Source organism: Grus americana, chromosome 3 (assembly GCF_028858705.1).
Source record: "Grus americana isolate bGruAme1 chromosome 3, bGruAme1.mat, whole genome shotgun sequence".
In the NCBI taxonomy this organism is placed as follows: domain Eukaryota; kingdom Metazoa; phylum Chordata; class Aves; order Gruiformes; family Gruidae; genus Grus; species Grus americana.
This window is the reverse complement of record NC_072854.1, coordinates 26,545,227-26,567,190: the sequence shown is the minus strand read 5'-3', so window position 1 is coordinate 26,567,190 and position 21,964 is coordinate 26,545,227. Positions and strand designations below refer to the sequence as shown.

At 40.7% G+C, this 21,964-nt stretch overlaps 1 protein-coding gene across 1 annotated transcript; it reads right to left on the bottom strand.

The window, feature by feature from the left end:
- Positions 1-1,248: 1,248 nt before the first annotated feature.
- Positions 1,249-21,378, bottom strand: LOC129204024 (protein scribble homolog). The gene is made up of 7 exons (XM_054819232.1): positions 21,235-21,378; positions 20,893-21,099; positions 17,939-18,169; positions 15,922-16,011; positions 15,168-15,245; positions 13,321-13,416; positions 1,249-1,833 (listed from the first exon to the last, which is right to left on the bottom strand). The coding sequence occupies exons 1-7, from the start codon at positions 21,376-21,378 to the stop codon at positions 1,681-1,683; spliced, it is 999 nt and encodes a 332-aa protein (XP_054675207.1). The 3' UTR covers positions 1,249-1,680.
- Between the last annotated feature and the right edge of the window lie 586 nt (positions 21,379-21,964).

Below are 21,964 nucleotides of genomic sequence, written 5' to 3'. Positions count from 1 at the left end.
CCAAAGCATTTCTAGGTTCTGAGTTTGATGATAGTGTTGCAATATGCATTGAGCAAACATTAAGTCATGCTGGAAGAACCTTGTGTAATTTTGAGGAAGCAAAGGGATGGGAAGCAAATATTTTTAAATATAATTTCATTTATCGACATCATTTAAGTTAATTCATATTGGAATGTTTATTCACATAATACAGTCTTTATTATTAAAGTCATAGCAGATTCTAAAGTAATGTTCATTTTGCAAATGAATGAAAATTAGTTTAATATTCCTATTGCTGATAAATTATCTTCAATTACAATGCTGATGTATAAGATAATGAAAAAGATACAGTGCATGCAGTTGAGAGTCAAGAGAAAACTTGATATCATAGTGTTATTGCAAACCTATTTTTTTCCAAAATAAAATATCCCTTTTATTGGTAGGAGATACTGTTCGAGCTCTGTGACAGCCCTACTCTCCTGGGAACTTCCTAATTCCAGAAAAGCCAGCTACCGGCATTCATTCAAGTCATATATGAAAGATCGCCTAAGAAATTTTTCAGAATGTGAATAAAAGATGAGGATTTACCAGGTCACTGAGTTGTGTTATATTGTATTTACAGGAAAAGAAACTGTATACACATCATAAAACCCATCAATGAACACTTTATGCACATGAAAAAAAAGCCACGACATCCCAGCCTAGCAGGGCCAGACCCCACCTCTGAGTTAAGGCAGCACTGCGGAACCCCAAATAAAGATCAATCCCAAAAGATTCTTCTTAAGCACCTCAAAATGCATTTAAGACCTGAATAGCAGTGAAGAGAATTAAAGGACTGAACACTGTTGCACAAGAACATTTGCTCTTAAATGCTTACCTCATACGTATATACATGACATACTGGTATATCACAGTAAGGCGTATTTAAGGTGTTCTGCTATATGCAAATCGGGAGGAGGAATAAGAGAATCTCAGACAGTTCCTCAAGTGTAAGAAATTGCTTCTCTGTTCACTCTCAGGTGTACAGTTGCATAAGATGCCCTCTGCATTTAGATCTAATAAAATGTAACTTACAGGTCCTGTTCAAACCTGATATACATTTGCATTCCCAGTATATCTGGAGAAACTAGTCTTTTTTATGCTACAACGATATACAGAATTCCAATGGAAATAACATTTCTCTGCGGGGAAAAAAGCCAGCACTATTTAAAAGACAGAAGAGGATTTTTTATTCTCATAGAAAATGACATTAAAAGGGACAATTCAAAGGAACCTGGTGGTAGACAAAAGGGTGAGCTACATAGACAAAACATAGACAAAAGATTAAAAAAAAGAAACATCTATACAATTGTTTTCAGTGGGTTTCCAAATGGGTTTAGTACCTTTTGAATAAAAATCACCTGTTCTTTTCACCATTGCATTTAGGTGCTCTGGGATGCCCTTACAAGTGGCTACTGAAGTATGTGGTGACATTCACACAACCTCACCCAGAACAGTTTGTTGCAAGCGCACAAGTTCTGGCCGCAGGAAAGTTCAAGGCAAAGAAATACAAACACAGGTTCAGCTCTCCCAGCTCAAATCCATCCTCCGTGTAATGGTTTTCCCTACAAATAAGGCATAGCGGTTCCAATACTACATAAAAATGTAATCGAACAATGGGAAAGAAAACAACCCGCGAACACTTTCCAGAAAAGTACTTTATTAGGGAGGATAAAAAGCACTGTTCAGACAGTCCGAATAGGCACAGCCACCTGCGCTGTCGGGCTCCTCAGGCTCAAAGTCGTCCGGGTCTGGGGGCAACTGGTCGGTATCTTCGTCAGAAGTGGAGGGGCGCGTGAGGATTATCCGAGGTATCTTCAGCACGATGCGAAAGATTGCAGAGAAAAGAGTCGGATGAAGAGCAGGGAAGTGTTTAAGGGGGATATTTTAAAGGTACGGGGGAAGCAGATGGTGAGAAAAATACATGAGAGATGTAGCATTGATAATTAAAGCAGAATTGAGATCAATTGCCTTTTCCTTTCATTAGCTAATTAAAAAAAAAGTCCATATAAAAAAAAGGAAAAAAAAGCTAAAAAAGATCTTTAAAAAATAGAAAAGTAAATATGAAAAATATACATCTACTTCTATTTAACTTCATTATTCATTAAATTCATGCACCTGAAAGCAATAAAGGTTTAATTAAGGACCATAAATTATATCAATTATTGAGCTTTGAAAAATGACATGTTTTGGCTTTTCTACTGACAAAATATATTTAAGGGAAACATTAAGACAAAATATCAATGTGTAAATTCGTTAGCTAATAAATATGCATACGTGGATTTGATTCATACCAATTTTTTGGCCAAGAACTTTGTGTTCTTTGAGAGCTGTATTTTAATGTTTTAAAGTTAATTTAAATGCTGTAGCTGAGAAAAGAGAAGAATGTCAGGTTCTTTATGTATAGACAAATAATGTATCAGTCAATGGTTTGTATCAACGAATGGATTATTACAAATTTAACTCTGATGCACAGTCACCCTACTTGTTACTGTTTTCTCCCAAAAAGTTTAACATGTAATGAAAACAGATATTACAGTAAGTCAATACATCTAACAAGTAGGTAATATAATAATGTGTAATAAATAAAATGTCCATCTTACCAGTAGTCTGAAAATTTTAGAGAAAGGTAGTATTTCTTATCTGTCAGCTACTTCACTGCATTTCTTCACACTTTATAAGAATGTTTAATGTTGACACCGCACAATTTAATTGCTTACATATTATTTCCTTGCTGTACATTATTTGATTTCGGAAATTACACAAGCACATAGATGCTGTGTGGCTGTTCAGCTAGCCAGCCAGTAGGTTTCTCCATTGAAATAAAATGAATTATTCTCCAGGCTCCCCCGACTGCATTAGCTCCAGCTCCACTGACTACTGGGGGCCCTGGCACCCCCCCGGCTCACGGGCAGGCACACTACACGTAGGGACCAAAATGCTGAATCTCACCCATGATAGCTGTAAACTAATTCTAAAACCAGGTATAAATTTAGTTATGTTCCCAGGTGTACCGAATGCCCAATTATATCTCTTTTTTTGATCTTTTCCTTTTGCTTAACACTAATAAAAACACATTTCTGGAAGCTTTAAATAATCTTTATAGATCCTAAGTACTGGCCAAGCTAATAACTCCTGGGAAGATTTGCTTCTGCCATGCACACCTGACAGCATTGATAAGGTTTCCATGCCCTGGATGTTTCTTTTGGCTCCCTTCGTTGCTGAAAGATGTTTGTTTGTTAACGATAGCCAGCAGGCAGCTGCTTTGTGCTACAGCAAATGCACACCCTATACATACAGGTGGTGTACTGGGTCATATATTGAAATGCTGCCACCTGAAAAACTGGGGTGGAGGTCTGTGCTCTACCTGAAGTTACCTGCAGAAATATCCAGGACCAGGCTTTGCGTTTCACTGAGCTGTTCAAAGCTCAGGGCGGACCTTTCTTTGCATACTGTGCCACTCAAAAATAGACGTGCACATTTCCCCATGACCAGGCATGCACTGCATCAGCAAGTATGAAGGAAGAGTTGCCAGTACTTCTTTTTCCTTTTGAAGAATAACCCTTAGCCATTTTGAATGTCAGTTATTGAAATACTCTTTATCAGCATGGTTTCTACTCCCCAGCAATCCCACTTGCAAGGAATCAAATCTAATTCTCTAAAAAAGATTTTTTTCAAATGTTTCATGACTTCTGGAGCCCGTTTCTTGCATACTATCTTTCAAATATTATGATGGGACTAGGTCTAACAATCACAAAGTGAATTTCATTGATGAAATGGAAAATAGAAAAAAAAAATCTAGGTGTTGGTGAGGCATAACCCTAAAAATTTAAACTAATACCATGAAGTTCTTGTGGGTTATTCCACTCCACCACCACCCTCAAACATACACACTCAGAGTTTTGATTTGGCCTGAAGGTCCTTTGGAGACTTTTTTTTAGGCACTCTGCAATACCTCTTATTTTAGAGACCATTATTCATTTTAATTATCACAAAAAAATTAGTCCTTTTTTTTTTCTAATTAATTACCTACATCTGAAAGAAACATAAATCTGAGACTGTAACAATATTGCTAGAGGAATGAATCCCATGGGATGCTCAATTCTGGCACGAATACTCTTTCACATTTCTCCCTATGTTCAATATGCTGCAAGCTGTAGTTAGGCTTTCACAACTTTCCCGAAAACTCATCTCATTTCCTCGATGACACGCTCTCTCCTACGCCCACGGTCTGATAGCCTGCACACCTCTAGTGCCTGAGCCTCTGGAGGACATCCCCTCCTCGCCGGCAGCACGACTCTCCTACCAACACCCCCAGTTAGATTCCACATTAGATGACCTCCTGTCCACCGGTTCATGTTTGTTCACCATTTCTGTGGTATCAACCGCTTCCATGAGATAAGTGGTGTTGGGGGAAGTCTTTGTTCTAATCTTTCATGCTGCTGCAGATAAAGAACCAGTACCAAATGACCGACCAACTGCTGCTGTCCCCAAACCCACCGCTGCTCCTTCCTCTGTGGCCAATTGTCCTGCTCCACGCCCACCTCCCCAGTGGGATGTGGAGGAGCCCCGATTTCCTCACAGCTGAATCATAGGTACCGATGACAAAACAACTCTTCGTTGTGAATTGTGCCACCTACGCAACTGCAGATTGAGAGCAAACCCAATTAAGTAATAGAGCATGCATTTGTACAAGATCTAATTCAGCGAAAAGAGATTCAGGGCTCTGCTTTCTCTAGTTATCGATTAATCTCCTGTAAAAAACACGGCACAAAATGGATGTAAGAAACACACATCATAGTTCTAACCAGTGGCCTTTCCGTTCCCACCGAACTATCCCCTAGGAACCCCGCACTCTCCAGCACTGCCTTCAAATTCACCCTGCCTCTGGGAAAATCACAATGTAAGCTTTATCAGCTTCCTTTCCTCTTCTGGTTTTGTTTTTTAAAAAACAAACCAAAGTAACAAAACTCAACAACTCTAAACTTGTATTATCGTGTGTTCATTCCTTTTCTCAAATCCAGTGCTTCTCTTCCCAGAATCCCAGGGGGATTTTACCCTTGCTTTCAGATTTCCGTGCTTATCTTCTTATCTTCATTGCCTGCAGCTTCACCCTATTAAGTAGGCAAGCTTTGCTCTTGGAGCTTTTCTTTAATATTCATATTTGAATGTACATTTCCTGGTGCGTCACGACTGAGGGAAGACAGAACAGATTTCATGTGCAAAAAAAGTCACAGCAAAGAGGAAGCAAACTATTTCCACTGCCCATTACGGACAGGGCAAGACAGATGCATTTAGGGTGGAATCAAGGAAAACTTTTCCAGCACAGGCAGCTGAGCTCAAGAGTCACTTTTCTAAGGCATGCAGGAAGGTGGGGAATTTCCATCTTTTACCAGTACCTCTTCAGAAGTTGTTGATCCTGGTGTAGGAGGACAGATTATCCAGGATCCTGTGTTGTACCATTGTTTTACTCCACTAGTTTTTACTGAATAGTGTCTGAACTTGTTTAAAATATTTCTGTTGAAATTGCAAAGTCCTCCTACTCACTTTCCATCATCATGCACTCATTAAAATAATACCTGAAGTACAAGGCAATCCCAAACCATCAAAATACGTAGAATACTTTTTCAGAAAAATGTATGATTAATCATTTGAAACAGGTTACTATTTTCCTTTATTCTCCTGAGATTATATTTTCAGTCCCTGAAAAGTAAACTTCACAAAGGACATGTCCTGTACCAAAACCAATGGGTATGGGAATTTCTTTCACTACCTTCTTTGAGTTTTTCTTACACTTTTTTAACATAAACACTAAGATTTCAGACACTAAAAAGATTCACTAAAAAAATTCATTTTTGTTTAAATCAGGCATAGCTAAAAATCAAATTATTTCAGACACTCTCACTTAAAGGAATTACCACCCTCCACTGAAAGTTGGAGTCCTTCAGCTGAAGCACAGGCACGTGTGTGCACTCCTAGTCTGCTGCAAGAAGCAGTAAAACAAACCCATCTAAATAACCTGGGGCAATTCAGCTGCCGTGTTGGCTGCAAATATTTCTTCATATCGAAACAGGATAGGAGTAAATGCACAACTAGCTATGATGCTTCAGTTGAAAGTATCTTCTTAAAGCATGAAAAATGAGACGTCCTGCCAACAGGTTAACATCCAATAATTTTTAACTTCCAGTTGTACGCATATGCTTTCCTTTTCCACTTCTAATAAAAATGTTTGTCCAAAAAGTTACAGAACAGTCCGTAAAGGACAGTTCACTATGTCTTTTTATAACCTTTTCAAAACCAAAACCAAACAGAACAAACCCTATCATCTTTTTTCTCTTTTAGAAGCCTTCCCCTTCCCCTGACCTCCCCCCTCGCAGGTCCATACTCCAATCTCAGCAGAAGAAGAAAGCTCTCAAGGGAAGTGTCACGGCTAAAGCCCGAGCTTTGCACGAAAGGCATAACCAGCAACGGCAGGGCAAAGCATGGCTGAGAGCAAGGCCAGCTGCCGGGGACAGAGGCTACAAATCAGAAGGTGGTACGACACACGAAATGCCCAAGTTTGAAAGAATAGGGGTAGGGGAACAGGATTTGGATTGGCCTTTTGGAAGAAACCAGACATACTTTTAACCCTAGTTCAAACAGATCACATTCTAAAGAAAATAATATTCCCCAGCTAGAAAATACCTCTCATAGGGAAGCCTGCCTACTTCAACTCCCTATATCTAAATAGCACATATTTTTGAAAGTTGACTTAACATCTGATCTTCACTGACACCAGTGCTAAGGCTGGTACCCTTCAGCTGGTGGAAACACGGGAGCATGGGGTAGAAATCTACCCAGTTGAGAGCATTTGCAGGGGTTTGCATAAACCTCATGAATAATGTTATGATTTCATATTTGATTTTACGTTTTTTGTCATCACTGATGATGGCAACAGCATTTTAGACTTGCAAAATAGGAAATTCAGACTTCTTGCTACACAATGAAAACATGCCTTTGCTAGATGCAGAAGGTCGCATTTGATAATGACTGTATTCATAAAAGAAACTGCCTAAATCAAATTTCCTCTCTGGGTCTGAGTGAAGAAGGTGTTTAGTCATGCCTAAAAAAAAAGTTACATAGCTGGATTTTTAAATAACAGGTTTAAAAAGAAGACGCCAAAATGTATCCATCAAGAACAGCAGAGAACAGGCTGATCAACTGCTGCACGGTTCAGACAAAACTGGCATCTGTTGGCTTTTTTTAATTAAAGCAACGCAATGCGTTGCTCCCGAAGACAGAGACAACAGATAAAAGCAACCTTCTCCCCAAAAGAAAACGTACAGGAAATACAAGTTAAAGAGGGAGAAAGAGATCTAATTATTTCCCTGTGAATTTATTACCCACAAGCAATCACAGCGCCCGGCGGAAGCGCGGGAGCCGGCCAGGGTGCGTCAGGGGGGTGAGTGGGACATGACAAAAACTTCCTAACATACAGCCATGTGTACAAAACCATATGAATTTGCAAACCCCATCTGGGCATTCAACACAGCTTTCCTTTTATGGTATGTTATTAGCAATATTTTAACCTGCATGGGTTTTATGGTGCATCCTCAACGCTCCTGGTCTCAGAAATCCCTGGCTGCATCGCCTTCCTGGGTGCATTACAGTGATATTTCACTGCTTTCAAGGCCTGCGGCCAAACTCCAGGAATTGTGAAGTAAGATGGAGAGAGAGGTATAAACCTCTCCCGCACCCTGGGGAAGATAAGTCTATGGTCAGGCACGTAGGAAGCGCCTCGTCACGCAGGGCAGCAGAAGACCTCTGCATGAGGAAAGCAGGGTGGCCCGTGCCACTGTGCTCAGGGAGCAGCCGGCTTGTGACAGCGCCTGTCGCTGCTCGGGGTTGGGAGGCGGCAGCACATAATTCAGTTCAGCCTTACTCTCGGAGCAGCCACACTGCTCTTGCGCGCTGCCGAAGACTCGCACGTGAGCTTTGGCACCACATTTTTGAAGGCGCTGCCCCAGTTTTGCGTGCAGCAGCCCAGTGAGGGCCCTGAGCAGGGGGTACCCCACCAGCCCATCCCTCTTCACCAAGCTCGTTGCTCTTCCCACACTGTGCCTGGTGATCTGCTCCGGTGTCTATTTCGGCTCAGTGTCATTTGCTGGATGTTTGATGCACCAGACAAGCTGCTCCAGGTGCTTTCTCCTAAAATTTCCTCTGGGAATTTTCTGAAGATTGATATCTTTCAGAGGCCAGGTTTGAAACTAGGTATTTTCTCCACTTGTTATTGGGATAGCAAGAGAACACCTAGAATGTTTTATCTGTCTCCCAGCGTGCAGTATATATAATGTTTGGGCATGTCACATATAGAGCAAAGCCCCTTTCTGTCCTTCCTACCTGGCAGGTCAGTGCCTTCCCAAGGGCAATGCACAAGGCAAGGAAGGTGGAGTTCAAACTCACCATCGCATTTCATAGTAGACGAAAGTGAAAGATCAATGTCCATCGTGTCAGATCTGCAATGGCGTCAGACACGAAAAGCTTTTATATGATTCAAACTGCTTATGAAAATGGTCCCTGCTCCATTTCTTTCATCTTCTAATGTACCACTGGATAGTGACTTCCCTGACATTGCAACCTGATATAGATTTTCATTTAAGTGCTTTCTGTGTAATCATTTATGGCCTGATGCTGTAAAAACATTGTGATCAAAGCAATGCATTTTCTTCATCGGGAGACTTAAAAGGTACTGCCCCCATAAGCAGTGCTACCCACGGCCCAAGTTACCAATCCTTCGAATTTGAAGAAAGCTCATCACCCCTGTGAAAGGCGGCCGTCGTACCTGAACGCCTGCTGCATTCAATACAGCCCCCCGCTGAATTCCTGCGGAGTCCATGAGGACGCCTTTCACAAGGGGAGATGTTGCTGATCATTTGTGTGGTTGTTCAAATATTTATCCTCTTTTATTCTCAAATAGTATGCTATGTCCTACAGCGTGGTTCCAGGTGCCTTGCTTGAGTCTACTTGTCTCTTGTATGTATTTGTGCTTATATTGTCTGCAGTTCCTGTATTGTCTACCATATGACAGGTTTACTTTGTAGGTTTTTTTCCTTTAACTTAACTTTGAGGTGTTTGAATATGGTATCTTGAAAAGATCAATTAATGACTTTCTTTTTTAAAGGTCTTTCCTATTTAGCATTGTTAATTACAAGCTCTGCAAAATCCAAGAATTTAAAGTTTGAAGTGAGTCAATTCTGACTGAGTCCTGTGAGAAAACTCCTTCAAAGGAAGAGAGGAAAAAAGACACACTGTGCAAACAGCAGCATTTGCTGGGAACAGGAACTTAATCCCAAATTCACAAAATAAGTTCCCTAACCGCTACACTATGGAGGTAAATACAGTGCCTACACCACACACCTTTTATCTTTCCTCCTGACTCAGAAACACTCAGTTACTGAGATAAAAGCAGGATCAAACCAGCAGATGAAATGGAGAAGGAGATCCCATGGCAGATGGGTGCTTACACTCCGCTGAAGCCCACACGATCAGCACAGGGCGAGCGAAGCCAACGCGGGTGCACGCAGGCTTCCTTGCAAGCGTGTATAAACCTGCGCAAGAGGCCAGGCAGTGAGGAGTCAGACTCCTGACTTCTAAAACTAACTTACCTTGTCAGAACAAAAAATAATAACGTACAAATACCAACACCCTTACCCGACAAGATTAAGAGTCATGAAAATGTTTTGGAGAAGAGATAAAGCAGTTCTTAATAAAAAACCTTGAAGACTGAAATATTAGGTCATATGATGTTACGGGAACATGTCAATCAAACACTGCCTGTGAGCAAGGTCTTTATTGTTTGAAACAAGTTTCAGAAGAAATCTGTCTTTGTTGATGATAGGGAAATTCTGAATCCCACTTTAGTTATCTTTTATAGTGCTTCTCTGACCTGAGTATTCTACTGGTTTGGCTTTTAAAATTGAAAAAAAAAAAAAAAAGGACAATGACTAAAGAAACAAGAAAGAAGTTTTATTATGTTTAAATTGTATGATTACAATTTTCTGATATGGCTAGAACTAACCTGTTCAGATGACTAGATAAATGATTTGATACTTCGATTTCTGAAGATTTTTAACTGGTATAAATGCATCAAGACTTTTTCCTGAAAAGAAGACGACATGATGATGCATGTCATGAAGTGACAGGAGATGCTGAAACCTGTCAACGTTCTCAATTCAGTCAGACAAAATCCACTGGGAATTTCAGTCAGAACTTGAATGAAAATATTTTTGATGGAGCAAGATTGTGCAGTGTTGGTTCTATGTTTGAGAGGATGAGTAGGAAATAAGGAGCAGAGGGCAGAAGATCAAAAAATAGAGAACTGGAAATAATGAGTCCGGAAACCAAGTTAAAGTTCCTTCTGTAAAAGTCAGCATGGGGCACTACTGGCAATGTTTGTATCACTGATTTTTTTTTTTTTTTTCCTCTGTAGTTAGACATGCAATACTTTGCACACAGTCTGCATGTAGACTGCCATATCAGTTGTGGTTCTAATCTGTTATATTTTGATGTACATCTTTATATAGATACTCCTATTTTAAGATTACCATTTTAAAATCCAAAGACTCGGTCTAAGTTCAATTAAAATATTTTTATTTTGATATATACGTATTAAACAAAGTACAAAGATTCCATATTTTTGTGCTGTGATTAGCACAACTGAGACAAGTCTATAAAATATGGTATGCAAAAAAAGTGTCTAACTGCACTTAAAGTTCTGGGGCCTCTACATTTCAATAAAATACTCAATCATAATTAAAACCAAAGGCAATTCTCATTTTTCCTTTGCAAAACAATAATTCAGAGTGAAAGAACTTTTCAATGTTTGTCCAATTAATTAATGATCATTCACACTGTCAAGAAATCTTAAAGCACAAAGTTTGGCTGGATGAGTTAACAATTCAAATGAGCCTTTTTAGAAGAAGTCAGAGCCACCAGGGCAATGGAGAACAGAGGAAACTCGAATCTGGCAGCAGCATCGCCCTTTGTAATGTCAGAGCACCAGGCTCGGAGACGGGATGGGTGATGGCAAGAGATGGCTGCAGGGCTATGGCTAGCAAGTAAGAGACAAATATTATCACAGATAGCATAAGCAAAGAGGATGTTTATTAAAATTCTATAAAAATAAATAGATGAAGACAGAGTCTCTGCTGGAAGGCAGAAAGCAGTGATGACATGGAAGAGAGGGAGAAGGAAGATGAGCACCATCCAGCACATAATTCAGCTTTTGCAGGAAGAAGAATAATAGGAGCTTTTGGCTGCTTTGCCACCATGCTTCCCTCCTTCCCTCCCTTGATGTAGATGCACCCATCTTCTCTTGAAACCTAGGTAGAAATACAAAGGAAACAAACCTTCCTAGACTCCTAGCAAAGACGAAGATTCTGTATAAAGGTCCTACTGCCATTTGCGTATATGAACATGCAAAGTGTGTCCTCCATAAGAAGCCAGGCTGTAAACATTTTTCAGATAAGACAGTTACCGAGGAGTAAGAGGACCTTCACCAGAGTAAAGCCAGAGCGACACTAGATGAGATACTGACCAGTTCCCAAGTCAGCAGGATACTCCTCAAAAGCCCACAATCCCGAAGACTGACAAATGCTGCTCTAAGTTAAAGGCAATAATACACAAAATTTGCTACAGCACAAAGATTTTGATATTAAAAAAAAAAAAACAAACCCAAAAAAACCCCCAAACCAAACAACCCAAAAAAGAGCAATACAAATGTTTCTCCAGGAAAGAACTAGCACATTGGCTACTTTTGACACTTGGAACATCTTTAGGCAGTTGACTCCTCCTGCACACTCTGCTTTAAGGTAAGTAGCTTGGTCTAATCTGACTCCTCCTCCCCTTGCAGCTGAAGAACTTGAGAGGGAGGTACTATTTTCCAAGAGACATAGAACATTAAAAACAAAGTCATTTCCTCTTTTTGGCTGAAAACACTAAGAGTCAGATAGTACTGCAACAGATCCAGGCCTCCAGCAACATGTGAATCAACCCTTTCAACAGTGGTTCCTCCAACAGGAAGCCTCGTGCTTCCTGCAATGCAAGACTGTAAGAAACAGCTACCAAGTAGAGCTGGACAAAAAAAAAAAAAAAAAAAAAATTTTCAATTGGAATCATCTTTCACAAGATGATGTTGGAGATCAGAGGCCTCAAAATAAGTTTCTTTAAGCAACTGAATAGAAAACTTTTGTTAGTCCATCTTATAGACAAAAGCTGCAGCTCAACCCTTCTTAAACAGTAATCCACATGGGAAACCAGAGGAAACCAGATTTGCACAGTCTATTTGCTTATTTTTCAGTCAACTAACAAATCACATTATTTTTAAAAATGTTAATAAAAACTGAATGTGGTCTTTGATTACGGTCTTTTATATAGTAGATGAACTTTAATTTTTTGCTGTTAGCTGGGTTGTGAATGGTATTCCTGGAAAAAGATAAAAAAAGGCTGGAAAAAGAGGAATCGAACAAAGCACTCCCCTGGCATTTACTGTAGGAGAAACAGTTGTTGCTTCCTGATACTTCATGTTTAATGTAAGTAGGGTGCTTTCTGACCTTAGTCATTCAGATACCTTGATTTTATTTTATCTTCCTAGTAAAGCCGTAATTGCAGGTGTGCAGGCAGGTGACCATGATTGGGGTAGGTCTTCAGAGAGTTGAATTTTTTAGAGAAGTTCACAAAAGTGGATCAGATTTCTAAAAGCCACCCTGCGGGGTTGGTCATTTCCTTCAGTGACATGTGTGGTAGGCTTTATCTTGTCTGACATCTGACATCAGTCACCTGCATAGGTATTTAGGTAGTCACCTAAAATATAGACATGCAGTCTTAGCCTGTCACGCAAGTTCCCCTTGAGTCAAAAGATAAAAATGGTCACCTCCAGTTAGCAGCTCAACCTCTCCCTCCTAAAAGAGGCACCTTGGAGATGCTGTTCCTTCCATTAGCTAGAGGGGGAGTCCAGACAACAGAATAAACACTTAAGCTGGAGGGAATGGAGACCACGCTTAAAGCCCCCAAACCAGAGTGCTTCAAAAGCTCTGGTCTGCTATGCTGGTGCTCATCCGGGAGCTGAGCTCCTCCAGAAGCCATGTCCTGGCTGCAGTGACAGCCAAGTCAACACACGGTGGGGTCACTGATCTTTGGTACGTGTTCTCCTTTTACACAGCCACTCACAAGTTTTGTGCCAGTCTTTACCATCCTCGCTAGCATTAATGACAGGCGACAGAAAGCTGAGCGTGATTTGGTACTTGCTGGGGCCATCTTACTTACTGTTATGACGTGGTTTACTGTCGGGAAGGGGCTGCCCTTGGTTGAAGCTTCAGTAGGAACAGCATCAAGGGCATCAGGTTCTGAAACGAGGGATGCCTTTAAAAACAAAGCAGCAGAAATGCATATTTTTATTCTGAACGCTGTTTAAGAAGAGCAATTCCCTCTCAGGTTAGTATACAAATGCCTGGCGCTATCATTATATATGTTTGCACAATGAAAGCAAATAAAATTGCAATTCTTGCTGTTCCTTGTTTTTTATGAACACACTGTGTATTTGAACTGCTGAAATGGTCAGTTCAAGAATAAGAATTTTCTAACACATGGTATCAAAAGAAAAATACTGGTTATTTGTACACAGATTAGTCCTGTGGTCAAAACATTAGGACTCCTATAGCACACTGGAATGCATAATTCCTTCTCATCTCCCACACATACAAAAAGCAGAGATTTTTTTTTTTTTCTTCTACATTCTTCAAATAGATGAATGATTCTGCCATCTTGTGGGAGACAGAGAAATCATAACTCTTTGTAGGATAACAACAGCAGGACAGAAGAGTATGGAACAGAAATTTCTTTTCTTTTTTACTTGTTTCACTATTCCTTCAACGAACAGACATTAGTAGCTAGTATATTTCAAATAGCCCCAAAACTAAGAATGAATTACAGCCTCATGGAGGAACGTGAGCAAAGTGGTTGATTTCTAAGATACTGACTTTACCAGAAACTCCGCTCAGAAGTTAAAGGTACAGCAACTAAAAATCCTGATTCTTTTTTCCCTAATGATCTGATAATGTGAAATATATAGAGAGTTATTTAAATTCTCTCACATTTGTTAAAATACAAAAATCAGATAAGGATAATCCCTTCATAAAAGAAAAAAGGTAAAATGATACAGAATTTTATCCGTAATTAACATTTTAAAAAATGTTAAATTAAATTCCATATGTGGATTGTAGGACACAATCCTCTATTAATAAGCCTATAGTATAGTTTTACAAAATTAGTAGATTAATTTATAATTAATTTGTCTTTGCCTTATTCTGGGCAATTTAATGGACACACAATATTGCTTGCTCTACTCTACCTTAATTTAACAAGGAGTATACTGGAGTAAAAACTATTAATTTAAGCAAGTATAAATGACAGTTTAAGTGAACAAGAGCTGAAAAAAACTGCGTACCAGTTTCACCTCAAAGTAATTTTGTAGAGGCTCTCCTCCCACTCTACGTTTCTCAGCAGGTGGAAACCAAACAGTAGGTCAAGAGTACGTATCACAAAACTACGTGATCACCACTGCTCTTGGGAACATCTGAAGCTCAACAGAGTGGCTTCTGCTAGGAGAGACAAGGCTTGCAGTGGAGCAGCCTGAGACACACATTTATCCCTTGGCCCTTGACACTCCATCAGGGGAGTGACTTTGAGCTGTTCTCTCCCAACAAAAAATTACCCTGGAGCAACAAGCTCATCTAGTTTAAATTTCTTTGTAACATCTGCAATGAACTCATCTAGTAAATCTAATAAAATGTCATAAGAAAGCTTCTTGGACCAAGTACAACTGCATTTATGCTTACATAACTGCTTACTAAGACCATTATTTTCCTTTCCATTTAAGTGAATAATATTTTGTTTAGCACTTTGAACATAAAGATCTGAAAACCAGAATATAATAAGAATATATAATAAGAAGGAATACAGCAATTTAATGTCATTATAGTTTGTTTATAATGTAGTTTGGGAAGTGTCTAAAAAGCTACAGCAAGCCTAGATCTAGATCTCAAATTCCCCAACTCCGAGTGATTTGATTTAAAGATGACAACAAGCTCTACATTGACAAACAACCCATCTACCTCTGCCACTCTGTCTCCTGCTTGTGCCCCAGCCAAGTCTGCTGGACCATCCTTCGGCAGCCGTGCGATCACAATCCCCTGGTAACACAAAAGACAGGTGTCAGACCTGACACAGTTTCTTCCGTTGTTCTTAGATGCAAAAAGCAAAGGGGAAGTAATTAATTTTCAAGACTTGTTGTTCTGCTGTCTCTATTAAAATAAAAACTAAGTGTCTTAGAACATTAGGAAGAAAAAAAAGCCTCCATGGCTGACACATATAACAATGAACACAGGTCATTAATTGTTTACACTGTGCCATGGGGGACAGACTGGAAAACAAAGATTTATTTAAATGATAATTAAGTTAGAAGATGTGAGAAATACTTCTCTCAAATCAAGTTAACTCCTGGGAATGAGCAAATGGGATGGGAGAGGCAGGTGGATTGCCAAGGGAGCGACCCCAAATTAAAGTAGGAAGTGGAAACTAGCCAACAGTGTTTCAGCCATCAGGCTGCCTTTGGAAAATCATTGGCTTACATCAGGTTTTCTCTTCAAAATTATCCCTCCATGAGCTTCTCCATCAAAATCTACTGACAGCTTCTAATTTTGGGAAATAATTTACCCATGTTTCCCCTTGTTAGCTTTATTAACAAGACAGCAATGTTACATTGAGGACAACCTCAGAAAGCAAACAACAAAACACAATAGCTTCAAAGAACTGCTCGTCAGTCTCTTTCTAACGATTACTAGATAAATTTTGAGTAATGAAATGCACCTCATCATTGTCTTTACATGGAGATGAGCCCTTTCCACCAGCAATGCTAATACCAAGACTCCCCATTTGACTGCACACAGTAATGGTTATCTGGAAAAGAATTATAATGGATAAGTGGCCTGATTAATCAAAAACATTGCCTATTAATTACATGAGCAATGAAAATCTACCTCCCGCTCTGAACACCAGCAGATTTGCTCCTATAGAGTTCAACCCAGAGAAAAATGGTGCTATTCTTCCACACTGGCACATGCAAGACTAGTCTTTACTCTTCAGTATGCATTATTTCTCCAGGTTTTAGAGCCATGACAAAACTGTATAAAGCTGTTTATAAGGCTGCTGACCAAACCAGTTGTTTCATAAAACCCACTGATTTACTGAGCATTCATGATGGGAATGCCAGTACACAGGAGGAGTGAAAAGTAAGTATTTTTTTTATAAGTTTATGAAAAACCTTTGCTTTAGAACCTCATCTACAGTCTGATTTGCTTACTCTCAACTCCTTTGAGAACAAATAACTGAATTTGAGCACTATTACAGTAATTTTTTTTCTTTAAACAGGCTTTCTGTGTGTATGTGTTACTCTGTCAAAAGATCTGACAGTGTTCTAACTATTGACTGAAAAGTAAAAATATCTGGAAGCTTTTGAAAAAGCAGCATAAATTGTAATCTGTCTATTCTATTCTCCTGCTGGTATTGGTGACAATTTAGTACAACTGCTCAGTATCTCAGATAATTTTTTGAATTTACATAATTCACAACAAAGGCCAAATAAAATTCATTTCAAGATCCAAAAACATCTTCTTACATTTAAGAATTATTCCCCCCAGTTGTTGGGGTTTTTTCTTTAGCATAGAATATGCTTGGTAGTAAATAATAATTTGCTAATTGCTAAAACAACAATCACATTAAATTTAAGGAATTAAGGATTCAAGTAGTTGAATCTGAATGCAAACTGCATTTCACCGTATCACATTAGCAAAATGCTCTTATTTTCATTGATTTACCACATAACTCTGAGACAATTCAGGGTCGAATAACTTTTTATATTTTATAATTAAGAATATTTCAACACAGCTGCCTTATGAAATTTAACAAACGTATGCAGTTACCCTTGCACATATAAGATACTCATCTGAAATTCCTAAAAAGGCATGAAAATACCCTGTCAGTCAAATGAAAACCACCCTGCCAAACGCAGCTTAGACTTAGCATTACCTGCACGCTGGAGACTTCACAAGCCCGTGCTTACCAGCCGTGCTTTGGTGACAGGTCCCAGCACAGATGCCACACCGGGCAAGCCACCTTTCCTGGCGCTGCATCTGCGACCCTGGGGATGCAGCACAATTCCGCATCTCCGCTATCGCCAGAGCGCGGCTGATGAGCCATGGCTGTTTGCCCCAAAGCCCCCTCCCTCCCCGCCACGGGCAGTCAGCAGAGGTGCGATCTGCACTGGGCCACCCCTGGGAGCCAGCCCACGAGGCACGTTTCCTCCTCATGTGCTCCAAAGCACACCAAGACGGGCTATATCCATTGAGTTCGGAGTACAGCTTTCTCCATAAACCTCAACCCAAATCTTGCAGTTCTCTCTGATAAATTTTCACCTGCATTGAGGCTTTCTCATGCTGTGAGGGTAAGGCCATGCCTCTGCTCCTAAACCATGGACTAAGTGAAGACTTAGCTGAACGCCCACCTGCACGCACCCTGGGCTTGACCTTACAATAGTGCAAAGCTGGATATACAAAACGAGACAGCATCAAATGGCTACAAAGAAAGTCTTGGGGTTTTTTAATGGAAAACTCATTATCCATATAAGTCAGTGGGAGCAAGGACAAACCTCAGCTTACACTCTGTGACAGGCAAGTCTCACGATATCTACCACGCAACGTCCCCCTTCTTTGCATCTTTTATAAGCTGCCTCGCACAAGAAGCAAACTTCCCCATGGACGTACGGACTTCCCCACAGACACGCGGAGCCTCGCCATCGGTGAGCCCAGCCCACGCAGCAGTTCAATACCTTCAGCGGGGGCTGCGGCACTTCCACCGCTCTCAGTTCCTCCGGGAACCGGCTGCTCTCACTGAGGAAGCTGCCCGCTGCCAAAACGGGTGGCTGCGCCTTAGTCCCTGGAAGAGTCTTCCCTTTCATTGCTGACTTGTGCTTTTCTTGAAGAGCTGTTCTGGTATTTCTTTGCTCTCTCATGCTATTGTCAGTATCAAAAAGGCTGCCAGAAAACTTGGAAATAGGTTCCTGGGGATTAAAGATAAAAAAAGGTAAACACAGCGACAGCAAGGAGAATACCTCTCTGATACCCAGACCCGACCCATGGTAAATTGGATTTGTTTCTATCACGTTGTTGTACATTAGGATTTATTTCACTGAAAACAAAACTACAACTTAAAAGCAAATGTACAAGCATCTTTTTTACTGTTTGTTATTTATCTGGGCATAGTTTTCCCTCAATATAGGGGTAGAAATTGTGGGAACAGGGGGAAACTGGGATTCATACGGCCTTTCTCTAGATGCCCTGGCACACACAAGCACATATACCCAACCAAATCTTGTGATGCCCTATGAAAAGGATGGAGCATGGGAACGAGACTATTTTGGGCAGCCTCTGGCAGCTCAGTAGCACCGAATCCACTGTCCCAGGGCAAGGAACAGCACATATGAGGCAAAGGAAAGGGCTTTCTGCACAGAAAATAAAACATTTCTCATAGTTTCTCAAGGCTCACAATCTATTTTGGGGAGCACAGGTGTGAGAGGGAAGGCAAGTCCCTACTTTGCATCTACATCTCTAAGAGAAGATTTTAAGTAATTGGATTGACTGTATTTAGCTGCAAATGGCAGTGAGTGGAGACCTGCAAACTTAGTGATTTAGTGATCCACTGGAAATGGAGCCTCAAAGGTGAGGCATCCCAAAGCTTGCCTTGAAGCCTGGCTCCAGGCTTGAGATGTAGTAAGGAACTGACAACGTCACCCTATGCTTAGCTAAACCACAAGGGCTTGAAAAGAGAAATACACAATTAACACACATCCACCAAACAATTAAAGCTTCAGACAAGTTTGACTGCAAAACAATGATGTTTTCCAGTTATCAGTTGTGCTGGTTTTGGCTGGGATAGGATTAATTTCTTTCATAGTAGCTACTATGGGACTATGGTTTGGATTTGTGCTGAAAACTGTGTTGATAATAACAATACATAGACATTTTTGTTACTTCTGAGCAGTGCTTACACAGAGCCAAGGCCTTTTCTGGTTCTCACACCACCCCACCAGCAAGTAGGCTGGGGGTGCACAAGGAGTTGGGAGGTGACACAGCCGGGACAGCTGACCCCAACTGACCAAAGGGATATTCCGTACCATATGATGTCATGCTCAGCATATAAAGCTGGGGGAAGAAGGGGGAAGGGGCGACATTCAGAGTGATGGTGTTTGATTTCGTAAGTAACTGTTAGGCGTGATGGAGCCCTGCTTTGCTAGGGATGGCTGAACACCTGCCTGCCCATGGCAAGTAGCAAACAAATTCCTTGTTTTGTTTTGCTTTGCGCGCACAGCTTTTGTTTTACTTATTAAACTGTCTTTATCTCAACCCATGAGTTTTCTCACTTTTACACTTCTGATTCTCTCCCCCATCCCGCTGTGGGGAGCGCTGAGTGAATGGCTGCGTGGTGCTTAGTTGCCAGCTGGGGTTAAACCAGGACACAGTTATGCTCGGCAAGGTAGTTAAATGCAATTCAGCCGTGATGTCTAAATTCTGTTCACATTTTATGGATGTTTTATTTATATTTAGCTGATTTTTGCTCCTTAATTTGATGGGTGAGATTGAATCAGATCTTCATATTACCATAATCATTATATCTTCTGTTGGCAGTAAAATGATGCAGCAAACAAAGGTCAACACCTTTGAAAATAAACCCCATAAATGTCTTCCTAAGCTTAGAAGTTTAATACCAGAAATAAAAAGCAGTGACATTACCATGAACAGCTGTGCATAAACCCCACTGGACACTTTATTTTTCAATCTATTTCAGAGCTTTCTCAGAATCTCTTTTCGGTTGGGATGGAAAGAAGCATCACCAACCCCGGGGAGAGCAAGCAAGGCATGATCGCTCCCTATTTTCACTTAAAAGGGAATTTAACTCACATAAAACTTTCATTATCTTTTTCTCTCTTGCGGGAGATTCCTCTGTAACGGCGCTGGGCTGACTAACCCGGACCCATCATAATGCTGTGGTGCCGCGGGTGCCGGGGAGAAAGGCCAGGAGCAAGGGCTGGGAGTGGGGGCCAAAGGAGCGAGCAAACCAGCAGCAGTCGGGGGCTAGGAAGGGAGCGGAGGTCCTGGCAGAGGAGCAGGAGCCCCACATTCCTCCACAACTCCCAGCAAACATCTGGAGAAAAGACTGGTGAGCAATGCCCTGAAAGCCTGAGAGTGCGGTCAGCCTCCTCTTCCCAGACTGTGACCGAGAAGACAGCCAAGCGCGCAGGTTAGAGAAACCGCAGCATCCAGGGTTTCCCAGACATCAGCACCCTGAAAGACCATTACCAAAAACTAAACATGCAGTGGAGCAGCACTGCAACCTCACTTTTCTACCATCCAGTCCTTGGGAGACATTGAGCTTCAAGCACTGCTAACAACCTGCTTACCTGAAAGAGACGGAGGGATGTTGGTAACAGGATATAAGTAGGAGTAAAATAAAAAATGTTTGTATCTTGTCCTTGCTCGGGTTACTTGTCTTAGTCTGCAAGTTGCACTGTACTCTTGGGGGTTGGATGGATTGTTTAATTGCAAGCAGAATCAAATAAAACATTGAACATGATTCTGAACCCTCTGCACAAGCAGGGACATGAAAGCACAGGCAGTGCGGTCTCCTGCTAACCCAAAGTGCTCGGCAGCATACCGCTTTGAGCAGGTTACAGTTTCTTGACAGACACACAACATTGTCCCTCCTGACTTCAAGGAAACTACCTACATCCTCATCGGGATCCTCCAGTTCCTCCGCTTCTTGCTCAGGACTGATCCTTCCTTCCCTCCATTTTCCATTAGCAGAGCTGAATTTGTACAGGTTACCACCATGAAAACCTTCCTTTCCTTTCAACGAGGCCCAGCGAGAGCCCTGGGAGCTCCAGTTATGGCCACTGTACAGTTTAGGAGACTTGGGAAGCCACTTAATAGAGTCCTGAGAGGAAGATGACAAAAAAAAGGCAATGAATAGATTTTAAGAAAGTGATAGAAGTAAGTATGTGCAGAAATTGTCTGGCAAGTTCTGCAAGGTCTTTTAGTATCTTGTAAATACTGGGTTTCCCCTTTTTACCTTGAGAGGTACCTTTAGTCCCAGAGACACACTTTGCCAGACAATGGGCAATACTGGTGATACAAAGAGCAAGCAAAGGCTGCTGAAAATAGTGGAAGCCTTCAGGGACTTACACGAGCGTGGAAACAAGCCCACCTTCAGCATTGTAAAGAAGAATTAAAAGATCAACAACAGTCTTCAATAATGTTATATTCTGTACTATTAAGAAAACAAACAAGAGCACTTAGACCTTTAGTGATCGTTTCATCTCATGTCCCAAGTTACAAAACCTATCAAGTCACCTCCCCCTTTTTCACTATTCATTAAATAAAATGTTCCATTTATTGAATGGCCCCAATAGAAGGTACAATAGTAAATTGATATTTTCAGGTTTGCTGACTTTCAAAGTAATTATAGTCCAGTTTTCCCCAAACACCCATTACTTACTCACATCAAAAAACCCCACGTCTCTTCTTCATATACAAGTTGTTTCATGGCTGCCTACAAACCTTAATTTCACTGAAGTTATTTTTCCACAGTAATCTTTATCTTTCTTTTAAACTTTATTTTAAACCTGCCTTTAAATTTTATTAAAATGATACAAATTGAATGGCAGAAAGCAGCCTGACACCATCTCAATAGATACATTAACACACATGCTCCAACAAGGCAAAGAGATGGAGGACATAAACTAATGAAAAAAATTATCAGCATGTTTATGGTGGGACAATCAGCAGCACACAGTGACTTT

Excerpts from the sequence above, each read along its gene's own strand:
- LOC129204024 (XM_054819232.1), bottom strand. The coding sequence starts at position 21,378 with ATGCTGAAGGTGGGCTTGTTTCCACGCTCGTGTAAGTCCCTGAAGGCT. Across the intron at positions 16,012-17,938 it reads TGCCGCAGCCCCCGCTGAAG|ATAACCATTACTGTGTGCAG; the intron begins GTATTGAACTGC and ends ATTCTTTTCCAG. Across the intron at positions 15,246-15,921 it reads CATGTAAAGACAATGATGAG|GGGATTGTGATCGCACGGCT; the intron begins GTGCATTTCATT and ends TTGTGTTACCAG.